Genomic DNA, 17,777 nt, shown 5'->3' on the forward strand with positions numbered 1-17,777 from the left:
CTTAACTAGATCATATTCATTTGATAAATAAACACCTGGCTGATGAAGAGTTATGCATATCAGAAGCCTAACCATCTCAAATATATTCACTTCAACCTTAGATTATGGGATTGATAGTTCCCATGTTGCTGAAAATATCTGCCCCCACCTATCTATGTTGCAGCTTTTGTGTAAAACACTTGTTCTTGGTCGTGTAGGAATGGACTCTTGTGAGATTATGTCAGCAAGAAAATATCAATTAACCAATCAATCAATACCACTCAGTTTGTGGGAGGTTGGCTGTTTTCAGCATGCCTGGAGTCATACAGTCGATACAGTGACCTTTAAGAAAGCAAAAGATGTGTGGAATATAGCCAGGCGTACTGGGCATCAAAAAGTCAAATCCATACATTCCAAGTGAGAATGCCTGACATTCTCAGTGCAATGAACAATGCACACAGCCAGTGACAGCCTTATTAATTTTTTTCAAATGTATTATTCTTGATATTTTCCAAAGCAAATGAACAAAAAATGCAAAGATTGCTTTTGTAGGTGAGCCGTGGCTCTGTTAATGCAGGTTAGAAATGAAAGATGAAGGATATAGTGTGGTATATAATATATCTTTTTAATATGATAAGGAATACAGTATAAATGTTGTAAAAGTATGAACACATTTGGTAAAAGAAAACAACATTATAAACATTAACAAACTAACTTTTTAGAGTTTCATATTTCAATAAAGTCTAAAGAAAAAAAAGGCAACAGCACTTTCAGCTCTGGATCAGGTGCAACAACAACCTTTTGGTATTATATCATCAAGTTATAAATTATATCATCAACAAGCTATGTTAAATGAAGCATCTTCAGTGTTCAGACAGACTTGTTGAGAGCTGCCTGCTGAGGAGAATTGAAACTGGAACTTAGTGTCATTTCTTCTTGACAGCACTCTTGGCCTGTTTGTTTCCCTGCTTTTTGGCAGAAGAGGCCTTTGTTTTTTCTACTGCCTGCTGAGCGTCATCCAGAGCTTGTTTCTCTTCTTGTTCCTTTTTCACGGCTGCCATCTGACGGCTACTAAATGACTCGCAAGCATCCTGGAATTTCTTACGGCGCTGCCCCAAGGCTGCCTTGAGTCACGACAGAGAGGGAAAGAGAAAGAAGTTAGACAATGATGTTTAACCAGAGGGAAGGGAAGCTGACAACAGATCTTTCTCACTCTCTTTGATAGTCAAAACTGATCATTATTACTGTCTACACCTTCACTTTTAGACATCACACAGTCCCCTGTCTGTCTTTACTGACCTGCATGTGCTCATACATCTCCAGCTGTTGTATTATTAGCTCTTTCCTGTTGAGCTCCTGTTGTTTCTGATGCTCCAGCACATTGTCTCGGACCAACCGGTAAGTCTGGATCTTTTCTAAGCGCTCCCTCTGCTGGATCTCCTCTACCTGCGAGTCCATCAGCTCTGGAACATCCTTTTGGCGTCTACGGATGTACGTAAGGATTTACAATGTGATGAGTGTGCGTATCGTGATTCACTGTAGCATGAGCTAGAGCCTTTTACACATCTTCAATATAGTCTCTAACCAGAATGTTAATGCTGGATGGTTCATTTATTCATAGTGAAAGCTCAAGACTTTTTCTGAGAAATACAGTGTTGGGCAGTGGCATATGTTCCATTAAATTCAGAAGGAAGTATTTTGAGGATCAGATATTGCAGATATCATCAGCTCAAGTAATAGACCATTCCACCAAATTGTACAAGTTATTTTGTGAGATGGGACAACTGATAATGTTGACACCGGCAGAACAAATACAAATGGAAATGTGGCTGATAAATGCAGAGATAGGCAGAGGAAATGATGGACACACAGTCCCATGTCTTATCTCATATCCCGAGTTGTACATCCAGACTGATATCTGAGAAGTCGATTTGGTTCTGGTTGTAACCATTGTATTTGTGTGTGTATGTGTGTGTGTGTGTGTGTGTGTGTGTGTGTGTGTGTGACATACATAGAATGAATGAGTGAAGCAGTCTACATGAGTTTGAGGAAGAGAAATGACTAGGAGTGGCCCTCTGAGGCACACACACAGAGGGAGAAATTCAAAGAGAGATTATAAGTGCTAAATATACCGCATGCCTTTTTCCTAAAAGATGACCTTAATGAAGAGGCTAGGCCAGTGGAGGTGATGATAGAGTTCATTTGGTTCCATTCAACCCCTTTTACGGCCTGTAACAACGTGTGTGCAAACGTTATGAAGGTTGCATGCATGAGTGTGCGTGACTGTGAATCTGTGACGTGCCCTGTGGTGCGCCTTCGTGAGAGAAAGGTGTATCGCACACTAATCAGACTCCCCTAATAGACTACTCCTCGGGATCTCTCTCTCTCTCTTGGCGCGAATTGCAGGCCACACTGTCAGCAGCCATTACCAGCTGGACACGGACACACGTGCGAGTGGGCACACACACACACACACAAATACGCCCACAGCAAGAAAGGGTGGAGAGGTGATGTGAGTTGGGCGCATGTCACTGGAGCGACGAGCTCATCGGGGTCCTGAAATAGCCATCTAATTAACAGACCCAAATATCATCTCATTTATCATGGAGAGGGATGGATAGGGGGAGAGTTGGAGGGAGGGATGTGAGGGAGAGCAATGGGAGACTCTAAGGGTATAGATAGAGGGAGACTCTTTCCTTCAGGACACTGTCAATTTAGTTGACACTTTATAAATCGACAAGCAGGAAACTCATAGAAGCCTACACTGCGTATTGATGTTAAAAATATTCATATTCATATTATTCTATTGCCAATGGTGAGCACAGTTCTCCAACTGTGGAGCTGTTGAATTGCATCTTAAAATGATGTTAAATCAGCCATGAAGCAGATGCATGGGGGGAAGCCATCATCAAGTTAAATTTCACATGTATTGTTAGTACATTAAAGCTGTGTTGGTAACATTGGAGACACCAGCAAGAGTAAGCTAGATTGTATAGGTATCTGAACACCAGCCTAGTGTTGCCAACTATATTCCAAAGAAAGTAGCTAGCGGCACGAAATCCAAAAGTCTCTAATTCTAGGGAGAAAAGTTGCCATGTTGGCAGCACCGACTGCCCGTCCAAAGTCACTGCCGCGAAAATCATCATTATGAATATCACATATCGCCTTGAACGTAAACGTCAAACAGAGCTATTGTCAGTACTCAAAGCTGTCAAGCTAGGACAGAGAGCCATCAGGTAGACAGGCAGTTAGTCCAGTCATTTCATTTGACTGGATGAGCTTATTACAGTCCTGGGACAGCTATAGATACCTGATTTTTGTCAATTTTTTTGTCAGAGCATTTGACTTATGGATTACTGTAGAGTTGTAAAGAAAATATACGTATATGTTTATGGAGAACATTTGTTCTGGAAGCAAACGTATTTATTAATTAATTATTATTTTTTTGTCTGTTTCTCCACTTAGCCTCCCCTTATTGTCTAGTATACATTACTGTCCACTGGAGTCCATGCGTTGCCCTTTCAGGCTCGCCAAATTGCACATTCTTTGTGCTGCTATTCATTGCAAAGGTCAAAAACACAGTAAATCACTATCCATGTCCTGCAGACGCTGTATGAACCAAACTGCTGGAGATACAGATGCTGGGATGTCCACCAACATAGCAACATGCGCACTGAGAATACACAACAACCACACACTCACAATCCCCTAGTGCAGCTACAGTAAGACATAAGTCAGGCTCACGAAGCTAGAAAAACACAGGGATCCAATGTATTCATAGGCAACCGGAGTGCGCAGAAATAGGATTTCAACAGGAAAATAGAAAAAGCTTGTTGGAATAAATAGTGTGATGATGAGTCTGCCTTGGTTGTGTCTGTTTGGAACAAGCTGAACTGGCTGTCTGTTACACGAGCACCCACAATGATAACTCTGCAATGTATAGTTGATGTGATTATATAACTTATTATATCACATTATGGTGTGACGGCTACAATCTGCTCTCATCCTAATTCTATCGTTATACTTATCCTGTCAAATGATAATAAAAAATTCCATATAGCTACAAAAAGACTGCGTGTAAGAGTGGTAAAGCACCTGATGAAGGGAGTGTCGTCCATGGTCAGCTTGTTATTAGATATTAGACTGAGAGCGGTGCCGGGATCAGATCTGGAAGCAGCTGTCAAAGAATCACAAAATGTCTCATTACCACACTGTATATGACAAATAAAAGAAACAGAAAGTGCCCAAATACATATGTATGTATCTGTGTGTGTGTGTGTACAGTATCTGAAGTATGGTACCTGGCTCTTTGCTTTCTGCGTCATCTGTAGTAGTTTCATCAGCTGCTTGAGGTTGGAGCTGGTTAAGAAACTTGAGACGAGACTGTAAAGCCTAAAGGACAGCAAAAACATTTTCTGTAGTGTATGTTGGAGTATAGAATAGTATTCAAACACATTTCTACAGGCCATAATATTGGAAACACCTCATTAAAATGGCTTCAACTTGTGAGTAATTACATTAAATCACCGTTACAATCATAGCTTCTGGGTTACCTTGGCACAGCGGCCTGGTTCAGCCATTACCCAGGCTTTTTTAATGGCTTTAATCTGGTCCATTCTCTCCGTGTCCTTCGACACCTCAATGCTCTGTGCTTCGCTCTTGTCAGTGACCACACGCAGAGTCCAGTTCGCCTTAGTCAGGTCAAGCCTCTGCACAAAGATGCACACACACACACACACACACAAAGCACACACGGACAAAAACATGACGCACATGTTCAAGCACACAAACATCCCAGTAGAAGGTCACCTTACCACAATACATCATGAGTATGTCTCTTTCAGTGTGCCACTCAGACAGTCTGGTACACAGACAGCCAGGATTATACGTCCTGTTCAGCTGTCTTGTCTTCATTGTAAATAATAGATCATTTTAGTTCATCTATTCAGAGATCATCCTGTCCTCTACCGGGCAAAAAAATTATAATTTCCAAATGGAAATGTATTGATGGGAACCACTATTCTGAAAATCTGCTTTTCAAATGTCATTGTCATTGCACAACGCAGTAGATAATAAAAGGCACTTACGTGGATCAGAGATTTTTCAGGCAGCTGTGTTTCTGACGACTAAACCAAGACCACAATACTGAGAATTATACACTGCGAGATTATAGTGTGTGTTAAATACACGCAGGTCATCCAGGCACTTGTGGGATTCAGTCTCTCTTTGTTAGCATTTCAGAGTCAATGAAATATGTAAATACTGCCCTGCCTGATAAAATAAACTAAAAAGAAAAGATAAAAGATATTTCAGGACAGTTCGACAACAACCTCATTAAATGTGGGAGGGAATCTGTAAAGAGGAGTGTGTATTCAAATGAAGTGCCTCAACAGCCTCCTCTCAAAAAGGTTAATATTACTACTAAGTTTAACATAGACAGCGATAAGATTTTCCTTCAACAACTAAGCTCTGAGTTAACATAAAATATATAGTATACACTATAAAATAATAACCAATTTGCAGTTGACAGTGTTGTGGTGTTTTGTGGCTGTAGTGAAGTAGTACCGTTTCCTGCCTGGAGCCAGATTTAGAGATGGCAGCTGGCCTCCCCTTCTCCTTGTCAACTTCCCCTTTGCGGCCGGCTTTGGGTGCGCCAGATTTGTGCCCATGATGGTGCGGTGCATCAGTGGTGGGTGAACGGTTCAAGTCCTCAAGCTTGTATACTACAATTTGCAAACAGAGATCAGATAGATTGGCTTCTGTCACCATCTACAACACGTCATGAGTGCACGTATGTGATCAACATTGGCAACCTGGTGTTAATTACTAAGGGACACAAAAGCATGACGATTAGTTAGCATGTCTTTGACAGTGAGTAAGTATAGAATATCAAAACTATGGATACCTAAAAATATTTAGGTGTGCAAACACACCTTGCATTTGTGCAAAATTATCATTTATTTGCCAAACTTTTGACATGTTTAGATCAATTGAATTATTGTGTGAAGTACAAAAACCCTTTTTTTATACACATATATGTCCATTAATGTGCATTGACCTTTATCTTTAAAGCTGTTCACTTTCTAATCAACACAATTAAAGCTCATCTGATGTGCGAGTGTGACAGAGTGAGCACACGATGCATGTGTTGTGTGGTCACATGTGTGCTAGATGGCACTGTTGCACTTTATAGCTGAAGTGAACACACTCCCCAGCTTAGATGAAGCATTAACCATGAGTCTCACTCCTCTGAAATAGAGGCATAATAATCCATCATCTAACTGACAACCTGCCATTCTGCCTGAACAGATTTGGTGCATGCCCATTAGGTTACTCTTATCTCAAGTCATACAGATATTCACTGTTTAAATTGGATCTATCTGTGTTGTAATCTCAGGCTGATACATGTATCGAAAACTGATTTTCAGCTGGCTAAACTTAATTAGAATGTATCTTTTGTATCTTCACAGTTAAGAATACGTTAAGGAGGTTAAGAAGGGAACGTAAAATACTGCCTTAACTGCACATACAGCTTCTGACTGCTCTAACAGTATGCACTGGGGTTTAAAGCAGAGATGGAGAAATGTGCATTCATTAAACATGCGCAGTACAATTTTGGACTGCAGCTTGTTAAACAGCTTGTTTAAGCGAATTCAAAGCTTGGCGTGGCATGTAGTGCGCTTGTGTATCCATGTCGCATGTAGGGAGCATGATCAAGGGCACAGCCTCACCACTGAGACCGAGTTAAACTGGGTGAAATTAATTCACTTTCCTGCTGAGATATTTCCCAGGGCACCAGGGGGGCAAGAGCCAACTTCATTTGACTTCCCATTGACCCACTTTCACAAGCTTATTGGAGAACCACATGAGGTTTGTGTGGACATTGGCCCACACGTACACATATGGAAAAACCCCAGCAAAATGTTGGGAAAAAAACCCTTAACGTGCTCACATTTATCCATGAACAGAAAGCACATGCAAGAAGAACACACAGCATATCTAAGCTGCAACAAATCATTACTGATCATCTCACACTACCATTACTATAATACATGTGTAAACAGAGGTTTGACTTCCTCTGTAGTCAAAATACATCTGATTACTGTATTTTTAGTTGAGGAATGCCTCCCACACAGAGACTGGTAAATACAGAGAGTGTTGTCAAAAGCAACAGAGTGAAGAGAAGGAAAATTCAATGACAGCAGGCTGGCCTTTTCTCTTTGGGCAATCATGCAAATTGTCACCCATGCAGCACCTCTTTCACATCAACAGCCACCCGCGTCGCAATTAATTCATCCCCCTAAGAATTTTTACGAAGCGTCTGCAAATTTCAAAGCCCAGATTTTTCAATCGATGCAATTTGTGCAGCATGATTAAAGAAGGAGAAGAAGAGTTGGTGGCAGAGGACAGGATTATTGCCTCAGCCAACGACCAGTGGGCACAAGAAATCACACTGTGATCTGCGAAAGCAGCTGTATTCATTAGGCTTGTGATTAACAGGCCCCTGGCTCGTAGAGGGAAAGAACAAACAGCATCTGCTTGGCCCCTGACACTGCCTAATGTGTATCCGCCGTATATCACACTGAACACAAAATAGGCCGTGCAAAAATAAATATGAAGGCCATATTACAAAATCCATTCATAACCCGGGGATAAAATCCTGAAAACTTTTAAATGCTAAAATAAAAATGACTCACGACTCATTATAGGGTTATTGGGAATACCTCAACCCTGCATATTGTATATTTAAACCCTCATTTGGATGTTCAGATTCATGTCACTTTACTAAATTAACTAAACATATTTACATGTTTTCTTTCCAGTCTTTCCCTTGGGTGACCTTGGGTGTCGTTGACTGTTTGATGTTGAGTTTGGGATTGTCTTAAGTGTGTACCTCTCATTTCATTCTTCTCCAAGCCTCTGAGCGTTTGGACAAAAGCCAGCTGAGATTCATCCAAATCCCAGCTCTTATGAAGCACCTCTGCCTGCACCACGTACTTATGAACCTGTGAAATACATACAAGCAAAGTCAAGTGTACAACACTCCTACCGCAGTTCAAACACGGCGTGATAGACAGATACACGCGTTACAAAAAGAAACATTCAGCAGAACGCACGTGCCGTGCAACACCGTAATCGCACAGCCAACATGAGATGGATGCTATTTTGTTAACATACAGCTGAAAAGTGCACTAGTGCCGATGATTCAGAGAGAGAGATCTTAAAGAACTGCACATTTAGTTTTTTTGCTGTTCTCTGCGCTCTGTGACGGAAGCAAATGCTTGGCACAATGAGAGAGAAGAGGCAGAGGGCGTGTTAGCCAAGATTATATCGGGGGCGGCAACTCCCACATCCATCTCACTAAACAGAAAAGACCGAATTTAAACAAAATCCCAAATGAAAATCAAACTAATAGAGCAAGACATGTTCTAGAAGAACTAAAAATGAACCCTGAACAGTATTTAACTGTCTGATGTTGTGCTTTTGTGATTGTGTTGTTTTTACATGTGTGTTTAAGTCCCACAGACATTACACTAAAGGAGCCTTTACCATTAATCTACCATTAGTAAGTAGGCATCAATATGTCTGGTGTGTGTCCCTGCTGCGCAAAACAGCGCTTTAATCACTGAACCATTTGCTCTAAGTCTTGATCAATAGCTGTTTATTCTGGCCTGCTGCTGATCTGATCTATAAGAGTTGACATGTCTCATTGTTATTGATGTTGGGTTACTTTGTTGAAGAGACTTCGGATCAGAAAGTATTTGTAACACGTACAGGATGTGACAAACGTCTTGATAGGTGTATAGCAAAAAGATGTTTGTTGGTAAAAGGCTCAATCCACTGTTGTAAATGACAAATAAATTGATCTAATGTATGAGGTCTAAACAGTTGCTGAGGGAACATTAAAATGATGCTTGTACTCCAGATGTATCGCTGGTATCACAGTAAATCTCAGTTGATTTTCCTAGTTTGTTTTTTTTACACTGTACAAGCGGTGTGTGGTGTGTCCGGTGGTACACACATATAGTACGCACTGAATACTTTGTCAATCGTGACACTCTGTCTATCTAACAGGTTTGTTAGATAGGTGGTCTTCTGACAATCGAGTGACTCATAAATCATGCACAAATCTCTGCTCCCTGACAAGCACTGATAAGTCAGACAGTAACAACAAAACCACCCCTCCAGTTTCTGCTGCTCTACTCTTGCAAATTTTGTCTGTGCGAGAATGAGTGTGTGGGTGTGTGTAAGTTTATGTGTGTGTGTGTGTGTGTGTGTAAGGCGTTATGTGTATCTGGCAGTGAAAAATTGATATCAACACAGGCAACAAGCAAGTGGGTGACAAAGGCAGAGAGGGTAAGTGAGATGCATGCTTGTGTGTGTGTGTGTGTGTGTGTGTGTGTGTGTGTGTGTGCGCAAGTGAGATATGTAAAGTGTTTGAGCAGCAGCAGATACCACGCAGGCAGTTGTCAGTGATACCATAGTCTCTGTGGGAGGCTGGAACTGGTCAAACGAGGAGTCTGATTTCCCAGCTGTGCTGACCTCCTCATCTCTCTCCTGGGGAGTGTCCATCACCTTGACTCCCTTGCCCTGGGCGGGGGATCCCTTCTGGTTGTGGTTCTTCTCATCTGTGGAATTAAGGGCTGTAACACAGAGATATTACTCTCAGTCCAAATCTGAGAGAAGACAAGAGTAAAGAGATTGAGAGGCAGGTTTTGAAGAGCTCTTGTGTATTTTACTGTACATCAGGCTGAAAAGTTTAATATTACTTAAAGGCTCAGTTCACCCAAAATTAAAGTAAAGTGAAAATAAATAGTAAATGTCCTCAATAACCATTAGTGGTATTTATCAATGGGGATAGTTTTGAATTGTCTAAAGATAGCTATTTCTGTGATTTTCTTCAACCACAATACAATGAGATTGGTTTTTAACGGTGCACAGAGCGTTAAACAATAAAATGTCAACAGGGTGTGATATATATAACCGCTATATCAGTGGTTTGATTCTGGCCGGGGACCTTTGTTGCATGTCATACCCCTCTCTCTCTCTCTCTTACTGTAATTCCTTATTGTATATACTGTATCTGCTTACTACCAAATAAAAGGCGACATGCCCCAAAATAACAATAATAATAGAATAAACAAATAAAGAAAATAAAATAAAGCAAAATGCAACCGCAATCTTTCTTTCTAGAAACAGGTGCTGTGTCCAAAACGACATAGTATGTCACTTCCTCAGAGCCTTCTTGCCAGTTGGAGACACAAGCTATGACTATGATTTGTAAGCTGAACTAATTTAAGAAAAGATATCACGCCTGACAAAATGAAATCTTATAGTTACATACTTACATTGAACTGTTATTGACATTTCAACCCTCTATCCAAGGGGTGGTAAAATCAACTAATCCACAGCTTAAATACTGCCACTCACTTCAAAAATACTGTGCTTAAAGTCCCTTTTGCCCAAACATTAATCCCAGCTCACCAGTGAGAAGTTACCCAGCTCTTAATGCTAAACCCAAGAGCACGTTATTTGGTGTTTATAGTATCGTGTAGTTTAAGTAGCAAAGAAAACACACAAATTTGATTTTGAGTCTCAAAAAGGAATGTCTATGAACTGCACCTCTTTAAGAGTTAATTTCGTATGTTTTACCCCAAAATGTACCAAATTCATTCAGTATGTTAGTCCAGAATTTCTTTAAACATGATTAAGAATGTTGGGGGAAAAAAAGAGAAAAGACAGAAAAGGCATAAAGACCCTACTTGCAATGTCCCATTTACTGCGTAGCATCATCCCTCTCTCTCATACAGTATAGGAGCCCTGCTGTTTTCATATCGGTTTGATGTGTCCGGTGTGTTGTATATTAGGTTTACAAAAATGCTATTGAAAACAAACTTAGACCGGAGTGCAGAATTGGTAAATCCAGTTCAATGTTTCGTTATTTGAGAGTGGTAAAACAGTGACACAGTTACGTTGCTGAAATATGTTGAGACAGTTACTGTACAGTTTGACAAATCTTCTCAAATGATCCACAAGGGTTACATTCAATTCATTAACCTGATGACTTACCTTCGTTGGCCCGGAAGCAGAACACAGGAATTACCACATGACCCTTGCCAGTATTGCCGGCCACCACCTTCTCCTGGTCCAGAACAGACAGACGGATCAATACGTCTGGCTTAGAAGTCTGGAACTGAATTGTTCCAAGGACGTCTGCAGTCACCTGCACAGTGCAACTGTGGAAAAGTTTAAAATGATTGCGGGTACCATTCGTCAGAGTATCTTTAATGTTGTCTTGTGTTAGAAAATGCGACCTCCTTGAGAAATGAACTGTTATGTTTAGTAAAATATATGAGCTAACTATTGTCACACTTTGTTTCTAATAATCAAACATCTCAGATTCATACACTGTAGTGTAAGAGAGAATCATTGAGAGCTATTAACATCTATTTTTATGACCCACCCCAGGTACAATGGATTTCAATGGACCAATATGACTCTTACCATAAATATGCCAAATAAATATAAAGCCCATAAATGATCTTACCGACATATGAGGTTTTTGTCGTTGGGAATGTAATAATTCCTGAGTTCCTTCACTGAGAACGTGTTGAGTGGAGTCTCGCGGGACAGTTTTGGAAGGAGTTCCCTTCCGCCAATCAAGCGCATCCTCCACTTGGCACCAGCAGGGGGGGATTCGGGTGTGACAGCCTCTGCTACGAAGGTATAACCAAGCTGGAAAAAAGACATAATCAATTTACTGTTCTCTCTTTTAGGATTTGTTTCTCATGAATAATACTAGTCGAGAATGTTCCCAACATTATTACACCAGGAGGCCACAACTGGTCGCCGAACAGTCAACAAGTTTGCATCCAGTTTTCGATTGAGTCAGAAAGGAAGCCTTCCTAGATTGAACAAATGTATCATGGTAATATGAAAATCTTCCACACTTATAAAAAAAATATTTTAAATACATGAAGGTTTGAAGTGCAAGTGCATTTACAGCATCCACAGACCTTGTTGGGTTGGTAGACATGGGGTGCCACTTTGTTGAAGAACATGTCCAGCTCCTCTCCGGTGTCGTTGTTTATGACGTGTAGCAGACAATTCGGGAATGGGGAGTAGACCTTTGGTACTAGCTGCATCTCCTTATGAACCAGGAACACCTCTCTTAACAAACAACAAGATATCAGGTCTGACCAAACTGCTGTTGTTTTTTTAACCATTTTTGTTGAAATTTAGAAATGTAATGTTACAGAAATATCTACATTTCCCGGTATTAGCTTTACCAGCAAAAATGAGAGCTGAGTGCATAGATCAAATGCAATTTGCACCAGGATTCACCCAGATTTTCCAAGCCAGGTTGTCGTTCACCGACAAGCCTAACGGGCATGGCATTACAATGTTCTCTAACCTAAAGACCAAGACCCAGGAGTTGGCTGTGTCTTGAAGAGAGACGGAGTAATCAGCGAAGGTGACTCTGGTCCATTCGTCCTGCTGACAGGGGTAGAGCTCTGCTCTCCTCTCAGAGTGCTCAATGATATACCTGTGCAGAAAACACAGAAATACAAATGTAAATGAAGTATTAAAACCATAATTTTTGTGAAAATATTTTACACAAACTGCTCGGAGAAGCATAACTCTGATGTGGCTGATGATGAGTCAAATCCAGTAATACATTGGAGGAGAGTAGATGTGCTTCACGTCTCAGCGTGAACTTTGACTGAAGTGGATGTCAGTTAAGAAAAACACATGCTCAAGGGTTCACAACACCCAACCAACCCCCTCTCCACACACACACACACACACTGACCAAGCTCTTAATGCTCATGCACACGCATACTTCCCCAGGCAGCGGGTCATTCGGCAGACGCTGCTAGCCGATTGGAACAAGGAGAGGATAAACAGCAGATGGTACCACTGGGAAAAGATGGAACACAATGTGGAAAATGCTCCCTGCCTGGCCCGCCACAGGCCGCCACAACCAGAAGAGGGGAGTAGATTCTGGGCACGCAGTGCAACAGAGAGGCTAAATGTAAGCCATACAATGTACACAGCATTGGCACAGGACTGCAGTAGGAGCCCTCGTATCCTCTCATATAACGACATCCTTGTGAATGAATACCAGCTAGGTTAATGAGTTGTGAGATGTTTTGTCGATGTGCGTACAGTTCATACATTGTGTGCAGATTTTTCATTATCTTTCATCATTATGTTGACCCATTCTTTTTCATTTACCGTAGCAAGAGGGCAGCATGTTTTTCTGCATCTGGTTCAACCTTCGGCCACATGTCTGAAAGGATCTTAGAAGCACTGAGTTTCTCCTTTGTGCCTGAATGACATGAACACACACAGACAAGTAGCCACCATTAAAGATGATGTTCAAACCATTCAAGATGTTGCCGTCAAACACGTAAAAAAAATGATTGTCAAAGGTAGATAACAGGAATTACAAAATGCATTTTGCTTCATTCACCTTGACATTAACTTTCACACTCATCTCACCAGACGGTTAGCCACTCAGACAGAACGGAACATTTGCTAAAAGATGCAGTACCGTGTGTTTATGAGTACATGATGTGTGTCAGTAGGTGTTTGTCCGTGCATATAAGTGAGAGAAACACTGTGAAGAGACAGATGCAGGATAGAAGTTATGTGTCCTCACAGCCTCCCCTCCACCCCCTCCCTCCCTCCCTAGCGTTCAGCATTCGCTTTTCAAATGGCCACTTTTCGAAATTGATACAGCCATTACATAGCAGGCCATTGGCCAAGGCTGGCTATTGAGAGACGAAGACGTCCTATCATCTTTAGAACCAAAGAGGTTGCCTTTCAGACAGACAGACAAAGAGGCAGACAGGAAAGAGTAGAAGGAGAACAGAAAGTGGAAAAGAGCAAGGAGAAAAAAAAAAAAAAAAAAGAAGATGTGGTGTAAACAGGTGAGCTGGCACACAAGAAAGGGCCAGTTCTTACCTTCTCAAATTAATGGCTTTTCAAATTGTAGTTAGAAAGGTAGTGTTTTTAAAACATGATTGGTGTTTTACCATTACATACGAATTTGGGAGAAATTAACCATGACAGGCCTATTTTATAGAAGTCAAGCTGTTCAGCCTCTGCGTGTGTGTGTGTGTGTGTGTGTGTTTGTGCGTGTGTGCGTGTGTGTTTGCGCGCCACCAGCAATATATTCGAGGTTGCTGGCTGAGTGGTTCTATAATGATGTGGATATTTTGGATGTTTCCGATGCTCAAATTAAATTTTCAAGCCATAAAAAAAATACGTCTAAATTTCCATCACCACAATTGTACAGTACTGTTTTATGCAAATACTGCATTAATGAGGTTGTGCGTACTCCCATAGAGGATGTGCAAGTTATTCAGATGGTGACAGTGTTGTGTGTTAACTTCAGGTCCATGCAATAAATAGAGAATGTAATGCTGCAAACAGCGGTGCACCTTCACAGTAAGATAATTAGGAACACTTCTGGAGAAAATTGGATTTAAAAAACAATTGAACTGAAAATGAGGACAAATTTAACAAAAGCAACACATTATTACAAAGAAACATTGATGAATCCATTTACAAAGGAATAGCTTGTTCAGTGTTTCCACGTATTCTCTTGCCCATCTTTCACTTGCTGTCACTTTTGAGAGGTTTGGCTATTGATGCAGGAATGTTTTGTGCACGTGTGTGTGTGTGTGTGTGTGTACATCCCCTGTGTGGCCACCCCTCATCTGTCAGGGTGTATTAGTAAGAGTGGCGGTCTCATCAATACGTATTTGTGCCTCCGCTCAGAGGCTCAATATATGCCATTGGGCTGAATCAAACAGTGAATGTAAGACACAGAGGTGTTTTGTGTGTGTTGTTTTCAGACACTAAATAATAATCTAGAAAACAAAACACAGGTGTTCTGTTGTTTTAGTTCCCTTTATGTGGACCCTTTAGCCATCCCAATCACTGCAAATGTGTTTGCCTTTCAAACCTAGAGCATTGAAGAAGAAAGCGGAATTCAAGACTATCTCGCTAACAATAATAAGTTTGTATTTTCAACTATTCAAAAGGTAATATTTAAACCGGACCATGATATTTGAATGAATACATTTCCAAGGTGTGTGAGTGTTTTCACCTGGTTTTGAGGCATTCAAGATCTCTCGCACTAAGCGTCCTTTGAACGCAGCCTGCAGAATGGTGACTGCCTTGACCTCCCCGTCTGTCGGCTCCCTGTCTCTCCAGCTTTCTGGAGGCTTTGATTCTACATCCACTTTAGAGAATAACAGCAGAACATTGCAAGTTAATATTGAATCGTGAACTATAGGAAAGGCAAAAGGAGATTACTTTCAATTAAATTGATTTAAATCAGTTTACTGGAGTTTTAGCCATGTATACGTAGATGGATAACATACAACATTAACAAACACACAAATGGCACTTACATGTAGGGGAGTGTTCTTTGGGGTCAGTGGCCGAGAGTGAAGGGTCATCTGTGAGGGCCAGTATAGCAAAGCGCTCCTCCGATGTCAGCTTCCTGCCCAGAGCCTCAAACAGCATTTTGTAAACTGCAGAGTTAAACACCTACACACACACACACACACACACACACACACACACACACACACACACACACACACACACACACACACACACACACACACACACACACACACACATTAGCAATTGTGTGTCTGTGTGTCAAGATGCTTATTTTTCCAGGTATTTGGATTTTTGTAATTTACATCCTTGTAAGTGTATTAGAATGACAGTTTAGATAAGAGATAATTCATTATCCTTTGAGACAACCCCCCCCCACCTGTTCCTCAAGTAGGCGGGTAGTTGGACTCCACATCATTTCATTTTTTAATTTAATCACTGCTGTCTGTCTACAGACATTGATAAGAAGGAGATTTCAATTTCAACAGCCATTTAATGTAAATTCTAAACTTTAAAAGCAATGTGATATTTAAATAGAAACACTTCATCAGGCTTAGAAAACATGTTATTTTACTATTCAAACAAGTAGAAGAAGCAGCTTTGTGAAAAGTGACACAGATAATCATGAGTATTAAGTATTATTAGTATGAATGGACATCTTTTTCACTCATTATTAACTCAATTACATACTTCACGGGAGTACTACAAAATGTGAATTAGCCAATCCGACTGCATCTAGATGTAGCAACTGTAGTATAAAGCAAGGTGAGCTGTACAGTAATGTACCACACAACTGCATAGGACTATACTGTGTAGGTGAACAAGCTACCTTGCGGTGTTGCCCTTTTCCCAGGGTGGTGTTGATGTTTTGGGGACAGTGAGCCTCTTCCAGGGTTCTTCTGGCTGCTGGCTGGTCCTGCTCATCGCTAAAGGAAGACACCAATCTGGACAGGGCCCTCCATATAGACGAAGCCTGGTCAGTGAAACGAGCACTTTCCTGTTTAAAAAAAGGGAAAGCAGTGGGGTGTAGCAGTTATATTGTGTTTACGGTTACAAGCAGAATGCGAGTTAAATAGAGGAGAAAAGCAGAACGGCCACAATACCAAGACATTTCCATGTGAACTTTGGTGTTGAGGCATCATCTTACTACCACGATGTGATTTATAAAATTGAAGCTGGAGTAGGCCTTATTAAAAAATGTGACAGCAAGCACATTGCAACTAGACCTATTTTATCCTGTCCGTCTCTCTGTTCAACCAAGTTATGTTCTGTACTTTTTAAATTGTCATGAGATTGAACAGGTTGCATTTACAGGTTGTATATAAGTTTTCTTTGTTCCAACACATATCCAGATTAGGAATATCAAAAAAAGAATTCATAATTTTTAGTTTTAAAAGGATTTTGTAACCTTGGCAGAGGTTTTTATTTTATGCTCTCAGTGCTTTCTAGTTCATTTGTTTCACACCACTGTATTTTAACTCATTTTAGCTTTTATGAGCAAGGAAGTGACTTTGAGTCAAAGGAAATTGCTGTGTGTACTCAGACTAAAGAGAAAGAGAAAATCTAATGTACAGTACATTATCCACAGATGGATCCTCATAAGCATTATCCACAGATTAAACAAAATTATTAAATGAACATTCCTTATTCAGCAAAAAAACTAAAATGACTTTGTGTTTTATCAAATTACTATCAATGTCAACTGACTGCTTTGAACACCTTGGTGAGTTGTGACATGATGGTTTCTTCATCCCCAAACAGGAAAGATGTCTTGCTGCAAAGGTGAACGTGGTAGCCCAGTGCTGCCTTTGTGTGGAAGGACAAGACATGGCGCCTGGAAGGGAGACAAAGGAAGCTTTTTTAACAAATAATCCACTACTGTCCATTTACTGGACAATATCAATTATTCTAAAACAGGGGTTCCACATCGATTTGGCTTGTGATACATTATGAAGATGAAGTCTATTCATGACTCCTTTTCACTGGCTGCATATGTTGCTACAAGGCCAATCACAGAATGATGTTGCCTTCTTAGAGTTTCATTTAAAAAGATTTAGAGGCCGGCAGAAACTATCTTGATCTTCAATAATAAATAAAAATACAAAAAACTTGTTAATTATCTCAAGACCTCTGATTTATCTTGCGACCCCTTGCGGTTCCTGACCCCCAGGCTGGGCTCTAGACGATTTACTTTATTTTTTCATTGCATTACTAAGAGAAACAATGGCTAAATATTAGGCTACTAAACTTAGGAAACTGGTATTAAAGAGCACAGAGCTATCCCTCCACCAACGACCCTGTGGCTTCACAGTATTTGGTAATATTAATTGCATAATCATAGATAAAAAATGCATGAAACTATGTTTCTGTCAAGT

General features: G+C 40.6%; 1 protein-coding gene across 1 annotated transcript in view; it reads right to left on the minus strand.

Moving 5' to 3' along the window:
* Nucleotides 1-593: 593 nt before the first annotated feature.
* The window catches only part of adgb (androglobin), a 34,403-nt gene continuing 17,219 nt past the window's right edge, over nt 594-17,777 (minus strand). Inside the window, exons 18-34 of the mRNA XM_076084556.1 lie at nt 17,122-17,236; nt 16,232-16,399; nt 15,408-15,546; nt 15,101-15,235; nt 13,219-13,312; nt 12,395-12,526; nt 11,997-12,150; nt 11,528-11,715; nt 11,050-11,216; nt 9,460-9,623; nt 7,874-7,985; nt 5,545-5,702; nt 4,533-4,688; nt 4,281-4,371; nt 4,075-4,156; nt 1,279-1,462; nt 594-1,103 (exon numbers count right to left, since the gene is read on the minus strand). Coding sequence (XP_075940671.1) covers nt 906-1,103; nt 1,279-1,462; nt 4,075-4,156; nt 4,281-4,371; nt 4,533-4,688; nt 5,545-5,702; nt 7,874-7,985; nt 9,460-9,623; nt 11,050-11,216; nt 11,528-11,715; nt 11,997-12,150; nt 12,395-12,526; nt 13,219-13,312; nt 15,101-15,235; nt 15,408-15,546; nt 16,232-16,399; nt 17,122-17,236 — 2,437 coding nt within the window. The 3' untranslated portion in view covers nt 594-905. The remainder of the gene's footprint in view (nt 1,104-1,278; nt 1,463-4,074; nt 4,157-4,280; nt 4,372-4,532; nt 4,689-5,544; nt 5,703-7,873; nt 7,986-9,459; nt 9,624-11,049; nt 11,217-11,527; nt 11,716-11,996; nt 12,151-12,394; nt 12,527-13,218; nt 13,313-15,100; nt 15,236-15,407; nt 15,547-16,231; nt 16,400-17,121; nt 17,237-17,777) is intronic.

Source organism: Anarhichas minor, unplaced genomic scaffold (assembly GCF_050575085.1).
Source record: "Anarhichas minor isolate MPS153535 unplaced genomic scaffold, ASM5057508v1 ptg000136l, whole genome shotgun sequence".
In the NCBI taxonomy this organism is placed as follows: Eukaryota; Metazoa; Chordata; class Actinopteri; order Perciformes; family Anarhichadidae; genus Anarhichas; species Anarhichas minor.